Here is an 18,298-nt window from a genome sequence, read left to right on the forward strand (position 1 = left end):
AGGGCATGTAATGCGAAGGCAAGATAACCGTTGGTAATTAAGGGTAATAGAGTGGATCACTAGAGAAGGCAAGCGTTGCAGGGGGCGGCATAAAGTTAGATGGGCAGATGATATCAAGAAGTTTGCGGGGATAAATTGGTCGCAGTTAGCGCAGGACCGGGGTATTTAGAGATTAATGGGAGAGTCCTTTGCCCTGCAGTGGGCGTAGATAGGCTGATGATGGTGATGCTGATGATGATGATTATGGTGACATGCTTCTCCCGGAATCAGTCATGCAGAAAAAAAAGGCCCTGGAAGGAGGGGGCACGAAAGCAAAAAACTGACTTGAGCTTGCCGTGGAATGGCGGACTAACATGTTTAATTTTAAGCTTGGGTCACAGAATTAACAGTTTATAAATCAGGAAAGAAGCATCGAAAGACGGGTAGAAATACTTGTTTGCTTGGTTCTGCTTCGTGAGTGAATTCCATGGTCTTAAAATAACCTTGGCAGTCTCTGTTTTGCTTTGGACTAACGAAAAGGACCTACTGCAACTAGACATCTTTATTAGAAACAGTTTAACTTATTTAATTAAAATGTGCGGCCTAGACGACTCCGAATTCGCGTTTTCTTCATCAAACGCCTCGAACAAGTGCGTAGTATTGTTCACATATGAGACCAGCAGCATATAAAAATATACATGGAGGGTAGACAAGACAATCATAAGACGAACAGCGAAACTGGAAGAACCGACTGCGCAGTAGCGTTTTGCTGCAGAAAAGACCGTGAACTGGAACAATGGTGGGCACAACATCAAAGGTTGAAGGCTCACGACACTAGAAGAACAGTCACACTCAAAAAAAGAAATGCGTCGGCCGGGAATCGAACCCGGGTCAACTGCTTGGAAGCAGCTATGCTAACCACTATACCACCGACGCCTACAAGAACGAGGAAGGCTAACTCGCATCTTGAAGCGTTTATTCAGGGCAAGGAAACTGTTTTCGGTGGTGGTGGAGAAGAAAAGAAGAGCATATAGGTCACTGGACTTCGGCCGGTCCGGATGGCGCGAAATTAAAACCGTGCCTTACCACCGTAGGCAGTAGGCTTGCGAAATAATACAGGCTGCATTCGCTGCTTGGAGTAAATGACGTATTTGTCTATTGACGCATTTTCCATTTCAAATAATACAACTTTACGTACGATATTTACGGGAATATGTTGCGGGCAGTGAATCTGATCGCCTTGAATATCCATCCAGGATATTGCACTCCAGGATATCCATGCCACATCCAATATCAATATCCGGGATATCCATCCAGGATATTGCAGGATATTGCGCGCATAATGCATTCCTTATCTCTTTCGTCCGCTCCCTCTTTCTCTGTGCCCATTTATTCTAACCTATCCCCTTCCCACAGACTGGGTTGTATGCTGGTTAACTCACAAATGAGTTTAAAATATCCGGAGTCCACTTCTTAACTAGTTTCTATTTCAATAAATCACTCACCTACCTATTCTCACGTTCCACTTCACTGGAGATGGCGCAGGCGTTTTTTAGCCCATCTGCGTTCCTACACCGCCTCGTTTCTGAAATGGTGATGGGACGTCAATTATTGCGTGCTTCCCACAACGACTTTGGGACGTCATTTAAAGCTTATTGCCAGTCAACCTTATGGCCAGTTTTCAATTAAAATCAACCTTGACTGAAAACGAAAACAACCTTCGAAATATTCAGTGTCACATGTGTTTTTTTCGTTTTGCTGTGAGGCTAAGAACCACTGAAGCACTACTTTGCCAGAACCGTACATGCTGTGGCTGTAGCGGCTTTGAATTTGTTCTAACGCTATCAGCCCATTCTTCAGAAGTATAGCTGGCGAAGAACGACACCTTGTGTAATAAGTTAAAAGTATAGACAAAGACAAAGGAAACTCTAACAGTACGGGCGAATACAACGGTAAAAATATTTGCCCGAAATTGTGGAAGTCTCAATATGCTCCGCCGGCAAAGCAGACAAGTAGCGAAACTTACTACTCGCTACAACCCATTCAGATATGTTAAAAACTCTCCACGTTTCAACACGTGTTTACAGAGCATCACGAAGATGTGGTAATTATAAACTAGCAAATATTGCGAATTAAGCTGTAAAGACCATCGGATTGTGTATTCCGTAGGAAGAGTTTCTTTCATTCGCTTAATCCCCCCTTTTCTTCCTATCTCCTAATAGACCGATGTGTCCACTATGCCTAATACATGGCTATTTTTTTATTTATTTTTTTTTATTTTTTTATTTATTTTTTTATTTCCGGTGTTGCACTTGTTTTTTTGGGGGGTGTCTCTGCTCCGCTTCTGCCTGCCTAGATGGATATTCAGGGCGATCAGATTCACTGGCCTCAACATATTCTCGTGAATATCGTACGTAAAGTTGTATTATTTGTAATGGAAACAGCGTCAATAGACAAATACGTCATTTACTCCATGCAGCGAATGCAGCCTGTATTAATTCGCAACCCAACTGCCTACGGTGGTAAGGCACGGTTTAAATTTCGCGCTCTCCGGACCGGCCGAAGTCCAGTGACCTATATTCTCTTCTTCTCTTCTCCGCCACCGCCGAAAACAGATTCCTTGCCCTAAATAAACGTTTCAAGATGCGAGGTAGCCTTCCTCGTTCTTGTCGGCGTCGGTGGTATAGTGGTTAGCATAGCTGCCTTCCAAGCAGTTGACCCGGGTTCGATTCCCGGCCGACGCATTTCTTTTTTTGAGTGTGAGTGTTCTTCTAGTGTCGTGAGCCTTCGAGCCTTGATGTTGTGCCCGCCATTGTTCCAGTTCACGGTCTTTTCTGCAGCAAAACGCTACTGCGCAGTCGGTTCTTCCAGTTTCGCTGTTCGTCTTATGATTGTGTTGTCTACCCTCCATGTATATTTTTATATGCTGCTGGTCTCATATGTGAACAATACTACGCACTTGTTCGAGGCGTTTGATGAAGAAAACGCGAATTCGGAGTCGTCTAGGCCGCACATTTTAATTAAATTAGTTAAACTGTTTCTACTAAAGCTGTCTAGTTGCAGTAGGTCCATTTCGTTAGTCCAAAGCAAAACAGGGACTCTCAAGGTTATTCTAAGACCGTGGACTTCACTCACGAAGCAGAACCTAGCAAACAAGTATTTCTACCCGTCTTTCGATGCTTTTTTCCCGATTTATAAACTCATAATTCTGTGGCCCAAGCTTAAAATTGACTGTAGGGTTTAACGCGCCGACGCAAAGCAGGCGATGAGGCGCGCCTTAGTGGAGGGCTCCGGATTAATTTTGACCACCTGTGGATCTTTAACGTGCGCCGAAATCTCGTACACACGGGCGTTTTTGCTTTTCGCCTCCATCAAGCTTAAAATTAAACATGTTAGTCCGCCATTCCACGGCAAGCTCAAGTCAGTTTTTTGCTTTCGTGCCCCCTCCTTCCAGGGCCTTTTTTTTCTGCATGACTAATTCCGAGAGAAGCATATCACCATAATCATCATCATCAGCATCACCATCATCAGCCTATATACGCCCACTGCAGGGCAAAGGACTCTCTAATTAATCTCTACATACCCCGGTCCTGCGCTAACTGCGACCAATTTATCCCCGTAAACTTCTTGATATCATCTGCCCATCTGACTTTATGCCGCCCCCTGCAACGCTTGCCTTCTCTAGTGATCCACTCTATTACCCTTAATTACCAACGGTTATCTTGCCTTCGCATTACATGCCCTGCCCACGTCCATTTCTTTTTTTTTAATTTTTACTAATATGTCCTTTGCACGGGTTTGTTCCCTGACCCACTCCTCTCTCTTCTTGTCGCTTAATGTTACACCTATCATATTACGCTCCATTGCCCGCTGATTCGTTCTCAATTTACGTTGAACCCTCTTAGTGAGCCTCCAAGTTTCTGCCCCGTAGGTGAGTACCGGTAAGATGCCGCTGTCATACACTTTCTTCTTCAGGGACAATGGTAGGCTGCCATTCATTATCTGAGAATGTCTTCCATGTGCACTCCACCCCATTCTTATCCTTCTAATTATCTCTGCCTCATTGTGGGGATCTGGGGTCACAACTTGGCCTAAGTAGATATATTCGCTTACCACTTCCACTGCCTCGCCACTTATATCAAACCGCTGTGCTGTCCTGAGGTTATTGATTATTAGTTTTGTTTTCTGCATAATAATGTTCAGGCCCACGGTCCTACTCTGTTTGTCCAATCTCGAAAGTATGCTTTGAAATTCGTCCGAGGAGCTACTTAGCAAGGCAACGTCATCAGCAAATCTGAGGTTACTGAGGTATTCTCCATTAACCTTACTCCCACCTGTTGGCAATCCAACGTTCCAATACTTCTTGTAAACATGCTGTGAATAACATTGGGGAGATTGTGTCTTCTTGTCTGACGCCCTTCCTTATAGGTATTTTACTTTTCTCCTTACGGAGAATGATGGTAGCCCTGGACCCATTGCAAATATCCTCTAGTATTCTTACATAGTGAGAAGCATGTAGGTTGTTCTAAATTACGACAAAACTTTGCTTTTTCAGTAAACATCATTCTCTCTCTCTTTCACACGATACTGGAACATTCCATTTTTGCAAAAACTTCATATTAATACCTCTCCCTTTTTCTTTTCTGAGTACTTGTGTATGCGGTAACATTAATTAGGCCCAACGATCAGTGGCGCCGCCACGTCGCTCATAGGCAGTACACGTGCGTGTGTGTGTGTGTGTTAAAAAATGGTATTCCTTTTTTTACCCATGCGCCCGGTTTATCCTAGAAATAACACTGACAGCCGAATGATGACCATAAATTTTGTACAATTTTGCCTAATTGAACTGATCGTTCCACGGGCACAAAGCTTTATAGTGCTTAGGTACCATACATAGCCCGAACGGAGCTTCACAAACGACGCCTGGAAACCATAGTGGTAATATTTGTTGAAAGAGAGGGGCGGGAAAACAGAAAGCTTTCATATTATCTGGAGAAAGCATGTGCCTGATCTGAGTTCTCGATACGAAACACTAGTAGTTAGAGCATATTTGGTTAGGACCATAGATTTTTGCAGTAAAAGACACGCGAGTTTTTATCTTGTTTTTTTTTTTATATTGATGGAAAGCCATTTGCGCCCAATTGAAACTCCACATTCTAACTCTGCCGAACTATTGGAACTCACATTTCTGATTACATCGACAGTACAAAACTACTTACCGCTTTTAGGCGCAATTTGAAGTTCTATATACAAATGACAGTGTTCTCATCACAAATTTGTGGTCACATCTCCAGTTGTAAGCCATTTGGAAATCTCATTCTGTATGAACGCGCATTTTCTAATGCACATTGGTACTGATTTGCTAACTCTACTGATCGGCATAACGACTGACATAAACCAATTCGATTTCAAGACGAAGTGCAGTCTTTTTCTAGAGGTCATGCAGAAAACAATGATTCCATTCAAGGACATACGATTCTCGAGTTAGAGTTCTTAACACCTAGCATTCTGAAAAGTTTCAGATGGGACGTTGCGGTTGCGCTGATACAATACCTTGATTGAAGAATTCTACTTTGCAGTTCACCGACCCATGCAACCGCCGTTGCGTTTCCGCGATGCTCGCAACAAGCAAAAACGCCGCGCCAGAACCTTAGCTCACATCAGTTCAGTCCTACATAACTACACTTGGCCTTAAGTGCAAGCAACGAAACAATCCTTTCGCGAGCAGATGTTCCTCCTCAATTTTCGCCTCGTCCCAGTAGCAGCTTGTTATATGATTGGTTTGTGTGGGGATTCCTGGAGTTAATGTTGTACTTCAAAATCTGACCTAAAACAGAAATTGCAAACAAGAAGAACACATTAAACATATTTGAAATATTCTAAGGTAAACTACACTAAATAAAACGCATCTAAAACGCTTTTATTATGCATAAACTTCGGCAGTTTGGGAGACAGTATTGTACACAGGCCGAACAGACAACATGGCGTCAAAAACCTTCTGCACGGCCATCGCATCGTTCAGTTTCCTTACAAAAAAGCCTACCTATTTTTGAGCTTTGAGTGCCGCCCATGAATTTTATTAATTAAAAAGCAACTGTGTCGTCTATGGCGTTCCACAACGTACAGGCTGCTATGACGACGCATAATCAACACTTCATACTGTAGGATACGCGTTTGGAGGAAGAATCGCAGACTACGAGAACAAAAAACCTGGGAGCGCGTGCGGTGTTCGCTCGTAAACGACAACAGAGAGAACACTGGGTGCTCGGTTGGGCCAGCCTTTTGCTGCGACACTAACTCGCATCGCTTCACCCTTAGGAAATACATCTACTTCGTCACACGACGTCGCTGCGTCGCCTTGTAACATTCTTGGTGGAGGTTGCTGGCTTGGTGTCAAAACCTTATCCCGTACCTCTCATTACGGAGCTTCGTAGTGGACGCACCCTTCCTTGTGCAATGATGTGTGGTGATGGAGTGACCACGTCGACGACACCCCTCGTCATCCTGTCTCATCCCCGGGAACCTGGCCTCTTCACCGGGACAGACGACGTTGATGTGGGCGACTGGCTCAGTCTCTTCGAGCATGTCAGCGCTCACAACAGGTGGGATCCCACCGTCATGCTGGCGAATGTCATCTTTTACCCTAAAGACGAAAGCCCTGCACGCAAATGGTTCGACACGAACGAGACCGAGTTGGCAAGCTCGGACGTGTTCAAAACGAAACTTGGAGACTTGTTCTGGAAGCCACTTGGTCGCCTCCTTGCTTTGGACTAACGAAAAAGACCTACTGCAACTAGACATCTTTAGTAGAAACAGTTTAACTTATTTAATTCAAATGTGCGGCCTAGACGTCTCCGAATTCGCGTTTTCTTCATCAAACGCCTCGAACAAGTGCGTAGTATTGTTCACATATGAGACCAGCAGCATATAAAAATATACATGGAGGGTAGACAAGACAATCATAAGACGAACAGCGAAACTGAAAGAAACGACTGCGCAGTAGCGTTTTGCTGCAGGAAAGACCGTGAACTGAAACAATGGTGGGCACAGCATCAAAGCTCGAAGGCTCACGACACTAGAAGAACAGTCACACTCAAAAAAAGAAATGCGTCGGCCGGGAATCGAACCCGGGTCAACTGCTTGGAAGGCAGCTATGCTAACCACTATACCACCGACGCTTTTTTTTTTTTTTTTTTTTTTAAGCTTTATTTAAAATAGGGTGCTATGTACATAGTAAAAAGGCAGTCTTTGCCTTTATACATCAGAGACCGTTGCCATAACAGAGTACACTCAGCGAAGTGCAACACACAGATACACTGGTTCATCTTGAAATCACGGATGGACGCGTCTGTGCAATTGCGCCTCTATTACTTTCCACTTGCTGGATAGCTCGTCGTCTGCACTTTTTAACAGAGAGCTGGTGTAGGCAAACGCGTCACAAAAATGCGTCCACGCGGACTTTGCTACCTCCAAACAAAGGACGTGATCCGTGCGAGACCGCCAAATTGCATACAATCCCAACAGCAGGACAATTTCCACACATTTGTCATCTCGGAATTCCTCACTTGTAAGAAACTTCACATCTTTCCAAGTTGGATACAGAGAAATTCCAAATGCTGATCTGACCTCATGCCAGAAATGCGCTGCGTTCGTGCAAAAGAGGAACACGTGCTGAAGGGACTCTGGGTAAGGGCAGAGATCACAGTTGGTTGACCACGGAACAAAGAAACCTTTGTTTGCCAGCCATGGCTTTACCGGCAGAACTTCCACGTGAAACCTGATAAAAAAATCCTTGACGGCGACCTTAACAGGAAGCCGTGGTAATCGTTTCAAGACGTCTGACACTAATGTACTATCCATTCGTGACCGGTACAGCGGAGCTGGAAAAAGCATGTCAATCGTGTCCCAGTACAGTGATTTCCTTTTCACTTCCATTAAGTAGTCCCGTGAGAACCTCTCTTCGAAAAACCGGACCGCCTGTTCCAGCTCCCTGTAAAACTTTAGCACTCGTGACCTTGGTCCTACACCAGCATCTTCAAGCCAGTCTCTCAAAAACCCACAGCCCAGCTTAGCAAATGAGTTCAACATTAGAGGCCTATTCTGCCTGCGAAAAAAAAGGTACCTCTGAACTTTGAGCTTTACCTCAACATTGACCAATCCCAGACCACCTTTGGCTAAACTTAGAAACAGGTTACTCCTCCTCATTCGTTCAAAGCGAGACTCCCAAATAAACGTGGCAAAGAATCTATGCACTCGATTCACATCGGCTGGTAGGCATGGCATCACTTGAGCAGCATACCAAACAGCAGGAAAGAAAACTGTATTGCACACAAACGCACGATTTCCAAGTGGTATGGTTCTCCCATGCCACGCACGCACCTTTGCTGCTAGTCCGTTTAGACTGATGGTGTTTTGTCCATTTTGCAGATTAGTGGTATCAAAACAAACGCCGAGATACATGCCGACTTGGTCAGACCACTGCATGTCCAAGAAGCTCGTTGGCTTGGCGTCCCAATCACCCAACCATGCACCCGAACACTTGTCACGATTCACTTTTGCACCAGACACATTGCAGAATTCCGACACATGTTGCACCGCTTTGCGCATCTCCTCTTTGGAAGCACAAGGGTCAGATCATCAGCATAGGCGAGCACTTTCACGGTCTCGTCTGCCAGGCTGACGCCACCGACAGTATTGTCGTTCAGAATGGAACGACAGAGAGGTTCAAGGTAAAGTGCGAAAAGTATCGGTGACAGCGGACATCCTTGTCGCACCGACCTGTTGACGAGTATCTTGTCCGTTGTTTGACCGTTGATGACAAGGCGCGTTGACACCTCCCTATAGCAAACGGCGATGTACTTCAGAAGACGTTCCCCGATGTTGCAAGCTTTAAGCAGCCCAAAAAGAAAGTCGTGATCAACACGGTCGAAGGCCTTACTTAAATCCACCTTTAGCACCGCGGCCTTGTCTCCGTGTACCGATGTTGTTTCACACAGCACGCGCATTGTGTGCAGATTATCCGAGATGCGCCGCCCTTCGATACCATATGCTTGGTGGCCCCCTATGACCTCACTGAGCGCTACGTCGAGTCGCTTCGCCATAATTTTTGCCAGCAATTTGTAATCAGTCGTCAGAAGGCTGATGGGGCGAAAGTCACCCGGGGTCGGGACACGGTTGGAGTGCTTTTTTGGGATTAGGACCGTCAGGCCTTGCCTCATGGAGGGAGGCATCAGATCCCGCTTCAGTATGTCTTCGTACACGGAACAAAGAATTGGCACCAAATCCGATGCAAACTTCTTGTAGAATGCACTTCCTAGGCCGTCGATACCGGGCGTTTTCCTAGGCTTCAGCTTTTTAATGGCCCATTCAACTTCAGACTCGGAAATGCTTTCATTTGTTTCCTCTCTAATATCATCGCTGACCTTTGGCAACAGATCAGCATAATTAAACGCGCACCCCCGACTGTGTACGCCATCTTTCTCTTCGAACAGACTTTTGTACATCCCTGTGAACGCCCTTACAAAGTCGTCTTGGCTGGTAAGAATGTCGTCGCCATCTTGCACCGCCTCTATTCTGTTTCGTGCAGCATGTTGCCTTTCTTTCGTTCTAAAAATCTTGATCGGTTCCTCGTCCCTCTGTTGTGCTTCGAGTCGACAACGAATCATAGCGCCTTTATAGTCGGCTTCCAAAATTGATAGGAGCTGTCCTTTGCATTCTCTAATATCTGTCATAAACTTTCCCGGTTCGGAATTTTCCGCTTCAATGAGACTTCGAAGCGTGCGCATTAAAACGTTTTTTCTTTCCCTTTTTAGAGCCGCTTTTTCCTGCCCTTTCGCCACAAGAAACATTTTGCACTCTTCTTTCACTTCTTCCCACGCTATGGCGTTTACCTCGCCCCGCTCTCGTACCTGCGTGATTATAGCTTTGATCCCTGAGACCACATCCTCCTCGTCTAAAAGGCTTTCGTTAAGTTTCCATAATTGCCAAGAAGGTTTGGCAGTTTGCTTGGTCCTTCGGTGGTCGCCGTTCTCAAACGTGACAGCGACAAAGCCGTGGTCAGAGAACGCCACTGGCGTTACTCGGGAGGAGACGTTCATGCACATAAGCTCACTCGATACGTACACGCGATCTAGTCGCGCATGGCAGTCCCCCTGCCAGTGCGTGAATGCAGGGGCGAGGGCTGGTGTGCCATCTGCTACGTCCTGCAAGTCAAAATCGCGTAAGAGCTTTTGCAACTCCTTCAAACTGGGGTCAGCTGGCCTTCTTTTTGAGCAGTCACGCGCCTGCAGTACGCAGTTGAAGTCACCCGCGAGTACGGTGCGGCATGGGGTGTCAAGATACTGCCTGAGCTTCGTGAAATATTCTGTCCGTTGCGGCGGGTCATTTGGTGCATGGATTGAGATAAGCCTGTATTGCTCGCCACGAAGTATTAAATCGACACTGCAAACACGCCCGCTGTGATCCCTTTCATATTCCGGATACACGGTTAAAGCCGGCCTTTTCCTTATCATGATTGCACTTCCTGCGCTGCGGCCGCACGCGGGCGAGAAGTGACAGTGAAAGCGATTGTGAAAGAATCGAGCCGCGCTATCTAGCTGCTCGTTTGAGGCTAATTTTGTTTCTTGAAGGAATGCTATGTCGATTCCTTCCTGCAAAAGCTGGTTTAAGAGCCACTGCTTGCGCATACGGCCTACAAGGCTTAGGCAGTTGAAGGTTGCGAGTTTTAGGAAGGGCATTTGCAAAAAATAAAGATTCTTTTCCTTTTCTTTCTATTTGCGAATGGGGCGCCTAGTTACGTTGGCCGGTTAAACGGAACGCTTTCGACGTCGTATTTCTATGGGTACGCGTGGCGCGGGGTTAAAGCGAGCCCTTCTTTTAGTGGGCGCGTTCCACTTATTCTTTACATGAGCGGTTTTCCTTCCTGACGCCTCATTTAGTTCATCTTCTGCTTCTGGTTCAATCGGCGACAAGGCTGGAAATTCAGTCACTTCCTCCGCTTCCCTCCCTGACAGCGCAGTTTCCTTCGCCTGTTCTCGCGAGACTTCATATTGCGGCTCTACGCCTATCACGCTGTCTTTTGTGGTCGACGTAGTCGGCATGCTGACAGAAAGTTCGTTTTGCGGGGGTTTTTCGGGCTCACCGTATTCTCCGGGTTTCCGAGGCGCCTCCACTGACACCTCAGGAGGTGGCGAAGCTACAGGCGGGCTTTGCGTTGTCACCAACGTCGGCTGGTCTTCGTGCAGTGGGGGGGAGGCCGCTGCCTCCTCAGCTTCTTCCTCATCCATAACGGCTTCTGTGTCTTCCTCCTCACTCTTGCCTCCCGTGACCATCGCGTAGGTCTTCCGGCAATCCGGAGCCTCATGCCCGAACCTCCGGCATTCGGAGCACCGCGGTATGCGGCAGTTCTTTCTGATATGCCCATTCCTCTTGCACCTCAGGCACAAAGGCGATCGTCCGGGCACTATCACAAGGGCATTGCCTCCCTGGATACGCAGCTGATGCGGCAATGTTTCGGTCGTGTACCCATTCTTCAAGGTTATGGTTACTGACCTTATCGACGTTTGGGCTCCCTTGAACTTGCTTGTTGGCCAAGTCTCTCTTGTGATGCGGTCAACTTTTCCGAAAGGCTCGAGGGCCTTCCGCACGACGTCATCGCTAAGCTGGTACGGCAGCCAGTGGATCTTGATGCGAATTTCGCCATCGTTGGGGTCGAGCACGAGACATTTCTTGCCCTTGATACGAAGTTCTTTCGCAGCAACTAGGCGGTGCTTGGCTGCCGCGGAGTGCGTCGACACAGCCCACACATGGTTCATTTGATAGGCGCCAATCGACGCCACATCCTGGATCACTCCCAGTCGTTCCATCTCGTCTTCGAAGTCGTTGATGCGGTATGGCCGCCCGGACACATCACAGTGCAAAAACACAGTGTTAAGCGCAGCATTTCCAGTTGGCAGCGGAGGCAGTAAAACACGGTATTCGTCCGAAGAAACAGATAAACCGCGGCCGGCGGCCGCCGATAACGAGCTATCGGAGCTCATCCTTTCCGCACCTTCACAGCTTGGCAGCCGGAAGTGCACTATACCACCGACGCCTACAAGAACGAGGAAGGCTACCTCGCATCTTGAAGCGCTTATTCAGGGCAAGGAATCTGTTTTCGGCGGTGGTGGAGACGAAAAGAAGAGCATATAGGTCACTGGACGTAAGCCGGTCCGGAGGGCGCGCAATTCAAACCGTGCCTTACTACCGTACGCAGTTGGCTTGCAAATTAATACAGGCTGCATTCGATGCATGCAGTAAATGACGTATTTGTCTATTGACGCTGTTTCCATTACAAAGAATACAACTTTACGTACGATATTTACGGGAATATGTTGCGGGCAGTGAATCTGATCGCCTTGAATATCCATCCAGGCAGACAGGAGCGGAGCAGAGACACCCCAATGCAACAAGTGCAGCACCGAAAATAAATAAATAAAGAAATAAATAAATAAATAAATAAATAAATAAATAAATAGCCATGTACTAGGCATGGTGGACACATCGGTCTGTTAGGGGATTGGAAGAAAAGGGGGATTAAGCGTATAAATGAAACTCTTCCTGCGGAATACACAATGCGATGGTCTTTACAGCTTAATTCGCAATATATTTGCTAGTTTATCATTACTACATATTCGTGATGCTTTGTATACACGTGTTGAAACGTGGAGAGTTTTTAACATATATCAAGGGTTTGTAGCGAGTAGTAAGTTTCGCTACTTGTCTGCTTTGCCGGCGGAGCATATTGAGACTTCCACAATTTCGGGCAAATATTTTTACCGTTTGTATTCGCCCGTACTGTCAGAGTTTCATTTGTCTTTGTCTTTGATATTAACTTGCCTTTGCTTCCTGAACAATTCGATACCAACTACACAAGGCGTCGCGCTTCGCCAGCTACACGTCTGAAGAATATGCTGATAGCGTTACCACAAATTCAAAGCCGCTACAGCCACAGCATGTACGGTTTCGGCAAAGTAGATCTTCAGTGGTTCTTAGCCTCACAGCAAAACGAAAAAAAAAACTCATGTGACACTGCATATTTGGAAGCTTGTTTTTGTTTCCAGTCAAGGCTGACTTTAATTAAAAACTGGCCATGAGGTTGACTGGCAATAAGCTTTGAGTGACGACCCAAAGTGTTGTGGGAAGCACGCAATAATTGATGCCCCATCACCATTTCAGAAACGAGGCGGTGTGGGTACGCAGATGGGCTAAAAAATCTTGGGCCATCTTCAGTGGAGTGAAACGTGAGAATAGGTAGGTGAGTGATTTATTGAAATAGAAAGTAGTTAAGAAGTGAACTCCGGATATTTTGAACTCGCTTGGGAGTTAACCAGCATACAACCAAGTTCGTGGAAGGGGATAGGTTAGAATAAATGGGCACAGAGAAAGAGGGAGCGGAAGAAAGAGATAAGGAGTGCATTATGCGTTATGTTCGCCAAAAACAATCCTAAACTTTAGAGCGTGGAATTTCAAATGAACTGGCAAGTGGCTTCGCGCATCAACGATTCCCACCCCGCAAAAAATGACGGCAACAAAATAATTTACTTAGCAACAGTATAATTCTAATAATGTGTCAGTTACAAGTTGTACGAAGAAAAGATACAAGGCAAAGATGGAATTCACTAAGAATTAGCCTTTACACAGTCACACAGTCTTAAGGAGCCTCGCCCTTTGGAGTGTGATGGTCGAGATTCTTAACGTGACACTCGGTGCACACTGGGAATGAGTAGATGGAGGCACAGACACATGGAGGTTTTTACATGGAATTCAGTAGGACCAACTGGCTCGATCTCGCTTAAGACTGGGCGTCGCTGGGATGCTTCATCGTGATGCGGCACGGGCTTTTAGGAAGGGCCTGACGTTCACCGCGTGCCACGCCGTGGTGGCCCGGGCTCGAACGATGAGGTGGCGTACGCAGCGATGAGGCTTCTCCTGCTCGGGCTCGAACGAAGGGTCCGCCGCGATCTGTTTTGGCGCGGTCTCGAGCGATGGCTGGACTCCGGAGTTCGAAGCTCTCCTGCCTTCTGCCTACCGCTTCTTGCGTCTCATCTCGCCCGCTCCCTACATCGCTCTCCCGTCAGACGTCACACCCGAGCGATGGTTAGACTCCGGGGCCCGAAGTCCCCCTGTCTTCGGCCTAACGCATCTCGCGACTCGTCTCGTCCGCTCCCGGGATTACTGTCCCTCGATCTGACTGGATCTGCCCCTTTCGTCGTTTCATTCGTCGCCTTCTTTCACTCCTCCTCCCAAGCCGCCATTGACCGCTGCCCCCTCGTGTCCGAAGGGGGCATATTGAGCCACTTAGGCTGTCACAAAAGGAGTTCTTATCGGGGGCTCGAGTGGCGCCTCCAAGACGGTACCAAGATTCCTTTTGCAAGGTGAGTCATTGGCGCTTCCCAACGCACTCACCTCTCCACCGCTTCTTGGCCGTTTTACGTGGGAAGCCCCTGAGGACCTCGAAATGGCCGTCTGTTGGCGCCCGTGCGCACAGCATTATGAACGAACGGCTCAAAGGGAGTCGCAGAAAAAAAGGAAACCAGCACGGGCAAGAATCGAACCACCGACTACCGCAACAATACACAAGGAATCCAGTACGCTGCCAATAGACTACTTTTTTTATTTTATTGCCGGGTTTCAACTCAAACCATAATAAAACCACACAACACAGTAGTCACACCATTACAATGTTAAAATTGCCAGCTCACGGCTCGTTAGTGCTGGCGGATTAAAATCTCTTGAGATTCACCAAGGCTTCCAGGGCCCATAACCATTCAGGTTGTTCGGTCTGGGCTTTATATACATCTCTAACGAATGCGATGCTCTCAATAAAGAACTCTCTCACAGGGCGTGCTATGGGGTCCGCATGTCGTACAGCCCTCCGTGTCTGCCACACACTATGCAGGTTTAAAGCCATAAACATGTCATATGGCACCCCTTCAGCGTTGTCAGTCGGCAAGAATCGTATGCCGTAAGGTGTGACAGGTAGGGACTTTTTTAAAGTGCGCTGGAGAATGTCCCAGTGAAATACAGCATCTTCACCTTCTAAGAAAACGTGCTCCACCATCTCCGGGTTTCTACACACGCGACAGTTAATACCTGAAGGGACAAAAAAACCTTTTTCATCCAGCCAAGGCATCACAGTAAATTTGTTAGTGTGGAGCTGAAAAAAGAACGTTTTGCCGATGACCGTACCGGCATAGACTTGACTCTTTTCAATGCGTCTTTGCCGGACCGTGAACAGTACATTGACCGGTATATAGGCGTCGGCAGTGTAATATTGACCAAGTCTTTGTACAATTTATTACGTGTTGCAGTCGTCAAATAGTCAATTGAGAACCGTACTTTTAGAAAATTAAAAGCCCAGACCACCTCCCGCAGGAATCCTCGCACACTTGCTCCTCTTGTGTGATCCGCCGACACAACGAAGTCCGGCAAGGCATCTCTGGGGAAGGGGGGGGGGGGGGGCTACCACGAGACTATGCCACCTTTCTTTCTTTTGTCTTTATTGCATTTGAACAGACAGTCACATCGGTGACAGTTTAAAACCCGCCTACCGAACTTAGGTGGGCGAAAACTATCATAAACATCGAAAGTAGACAATTTCTCCAAAATGGTAACAACGTAAGCTCCGCGCACTGCATAATAATTACTTCCTTCAGCATACAAACATTCTGAGCAAAGTACTTGCTGACAGTCTTCGCGTGAGTATCAGAGTGGCGCACCGCCATATGACTCAGCCAGATGCATTATCAGATCATAGGGCACACCGTCATGTTCGTCGATAGGAATGAAACGGATTCCATGCGGTGTCACAGGTAAGTCTTTTTTCAGGGTTCGCTGAACGACGTCCCAAAACAAGACGGCATCCCAGCATTTTATAAAAACGTAGTCTATTGTTTCGGGTTTCTCGCACAAAATACAAACTCTTGTCCATGGTCCAAACAACCCTTTTTCAGCCATCCATGTTTTGACCGGAAGAGTTCCCGAATGAAGTTTAAAAAATAATATTTTCAACATGCTAGGACTGCCATCCTTCTGACGCGACACAGTACATCTTGCCCTGGCCCAATGTGGTAGATAGTTCTGTACAGCGGAACTGGGAAAAGGACATCTTTTAAATCTCCTGACAGAAGTTTTTTGGAAACACTTGAAAGGTATTCAAGAGAAAACCTTACACACGGCAACCTCAAAAATTCGACGGTTTCCTTCAGGGAACCTTTCAACGGATAACGTTCATCAACACTAGAAACAACAAGCTTCGGGAGTGAACCCACCATAACACTTTGCAAAAATGTGCGTTGAACAAGATCACTCGCATCTCGAAGAAACATAAATCGGCTGACAAGTTGTCGCAACAACAAATGCGATAATCCCACCCCTCCCGCTCTCACCCTACGAAAGAGATTCGTACGGCTAGTTCTTTCCCATTGGGAACCCCAAATGAATACAGCATAAATAAGGTGCAGTTTCTGCACATTTACTTGCGAACAGTGTATTACTTGCCTCACATACCATAGCTTGGCCAGGAACAACATGTTGCAGACGGTGGCACGAGCGAACAACGATAGATTCCGGCCTCCCTACCTCGTTGCCTTTTGAAGCAATGTTACTGATTCTTCCTGCCAATGCTTGCTACTATCTTGGTAGCACTCGAGCAGTGCGCCAAGATAAGATATCTTTTCGGCAACTGAAATCACTGGATGCTTTAAAAAATACTTAGATTTGGTGGGCCATGCTCCGTGCCTCAGTCCCGAACATTTTTCCCAGTTTACAGCACTACAGGTTTGTGCGCAGAAATGTTTGTAATCTCCGCCCCTTTTTGCACGCTCCCTTCATCTGTAACAAACACTGCCACGTCGTCCGCATAAGTCAGCAACCGCACTTCACTTGTGTTCAAACTAAATCGCTTAACTCCGTTCTTTTGGATTATTTTTAAACAAAAGGGCTCTAAAAACATGCAAAAAAGGAGAGGAGACATCGGACAACCTTGCCTTACTGACGATAAATCAGAAACTCATTTGCTGGCCTTTTTGTTTATAAGTAACTGCGTGGTACATCCCTGGTAACCTATATGCACTTTATTGCACAGCACTTCCCCCCCATTTGCATGCTTCATAATACAGAATAACACTTCGTGACACACTCTGTCGAAGGCTTTTTCAAGGTCGATCTGCATCGTCGCAACGTGGCGGCATGACAAATCACAGAATTCCAAGACACTCCGAGCAACATGGACATTGATGACAATACTTCGTCCTCTAATGCCACGCGTCTGATGTGGCCCACCTATGGACGTGATGAAAGTTTGTAGCCTTTTCGCTAAAATTTTCATACGTATTTTATAGTCAACATTCGCAAACGTGATCGGGCGATAGCGCTACAGTTTAACCGGGTCATCACATTTGGGCAATAGAACCGTATATGCTCGGGAAAATGACACCGGGAAAATATCCTTCTCACATGCTTCTCTGAAAACTTTTAGCAAAATAATTGAAACTCTATCGTTCAACGCCTTGTAAAAGTGCGCATTTATACCATCCCGTCCTGGCGTCTTACCCCCCTGCCATTCGTCTATTCCTTTTTTTACTTCGTCGAGTGTAAGCGGCTGTTCTAACCCTTCTCTCACGTCATCATCTAACTGCGGTATCAATGGAAGAGAGAGAGATAGAAGAAACATTTATTAGAGCAGACGGTGGTGGTTGAGCCGGAACTAGGTGGGGTGGGTTCACCTCAGTCCAGGTAACCTTGGGCCTTGGCTGCAGCCCTGGCACGGGTGACCAGAAAGATCTGGTCAGCGTGACGGGAGCTGGTCAGCATGCCCTTCCACTGCTCTGGGGAAGGTCTGGGATTGGGGGTAAGCGATGGGGTGTTTTGACAGGCCCACACCATGTGGTAGGTAGTATTAAGAGAGGGGCAGAATTGGCAGGTGAGGGTGTATTGGGTAGGGGAGATAGCGTGGAGGATGGGTGCGTTGTAATATGTGTTTGTTTGTAATCGACGCCAGATGACTGCTTCCTCCTTGGTTAGTTGAGGGTGAGGTTGAGGCAAAGTGAGGCGAAGGTTGCGATAATGGTGCAGGATGTCGTGGTAGCGGGATGGAACAGCGGGAGGTGGAGGAGGCTGGACCACAGGTTCTTCTTTTTGAAATCTTTTCGCGGGGCACAATGACTAAACAGTTTCTCATAATGCTCCACATATGCTTTTTCTGTGGTGTTTCCTTCCCTGGTAAGTGTTCCGCGAAAAACCATTTCCGTAATTTCATTTTTTTGTGCATATTTTCTTT

General features: G+C 46.7%; 1 protein-coding gene and 2 non-coding genes across 3 annotated transcripts; 1 reads left to right on the forward strand and 2 right to left on the reverse strand.

Annotated features, from left to right (window-relative positions):
* The first annotated feature begins 2,651 nt into the window (after positions 1-2,651).
* Positions 2,652-2,723, forward strand: Trnag-ucc (transfer RNA glycine (anticodon UCC)). Its single transcript has one exon. It is a non-coding gene; the product is annotated as a tRNA-Gly (tRNA).
* Positions 2,724-7,085: 4,362 nt separating this feature from the next.
* Trnag-ucc (transfer RNA glycine (anticodon UCC)) lies at positions 7,086-7,157 on the reverse strand. The gene has a single exon. It is a non-coding gene; the product is annotated as a tRNA-Gly (tRNA).
* A 195-nt stretch (positions 7,158-7,352) lies between these two features.
* On the reverse strand, positions 7,353-12,037 carry LOC144142262 (uncharacterized). Its single transcript, XM_077673630.1, has one exon. The coding sequence runs from the start codon at positions 12,015-12,017 to the stop codon at positions 10,785-10,787; it is 1,233 nt and encodes a 410-aa protein (XP_077529756.1). The 5' UTR covers positions 12,018-12,037; the 3' UTR covers positions 7,353-10,784.
* Between the last annotated feature and the right edge of the window lie 6,261 nt (positions 12,038-18,298).

Source organism: Haemaphysalis longicornis, unplaced genomic scaffold (assembly GCF_048455015.1).
Source record: "Haemaphysalis longicornis isolate Haplotype H1 unplaced genomic scaffold, Haemaphysalis longicornis Haplotype H1 scaffold_6, whole genome shotgun sequence".
Classification (NCBI taxonomy): Eukaryota; Metazoa; Arthropoda; class Arachnida; order Ixodida; family Ixodidae; genus Haemaphysalis; species Haemaphysalis longicornis.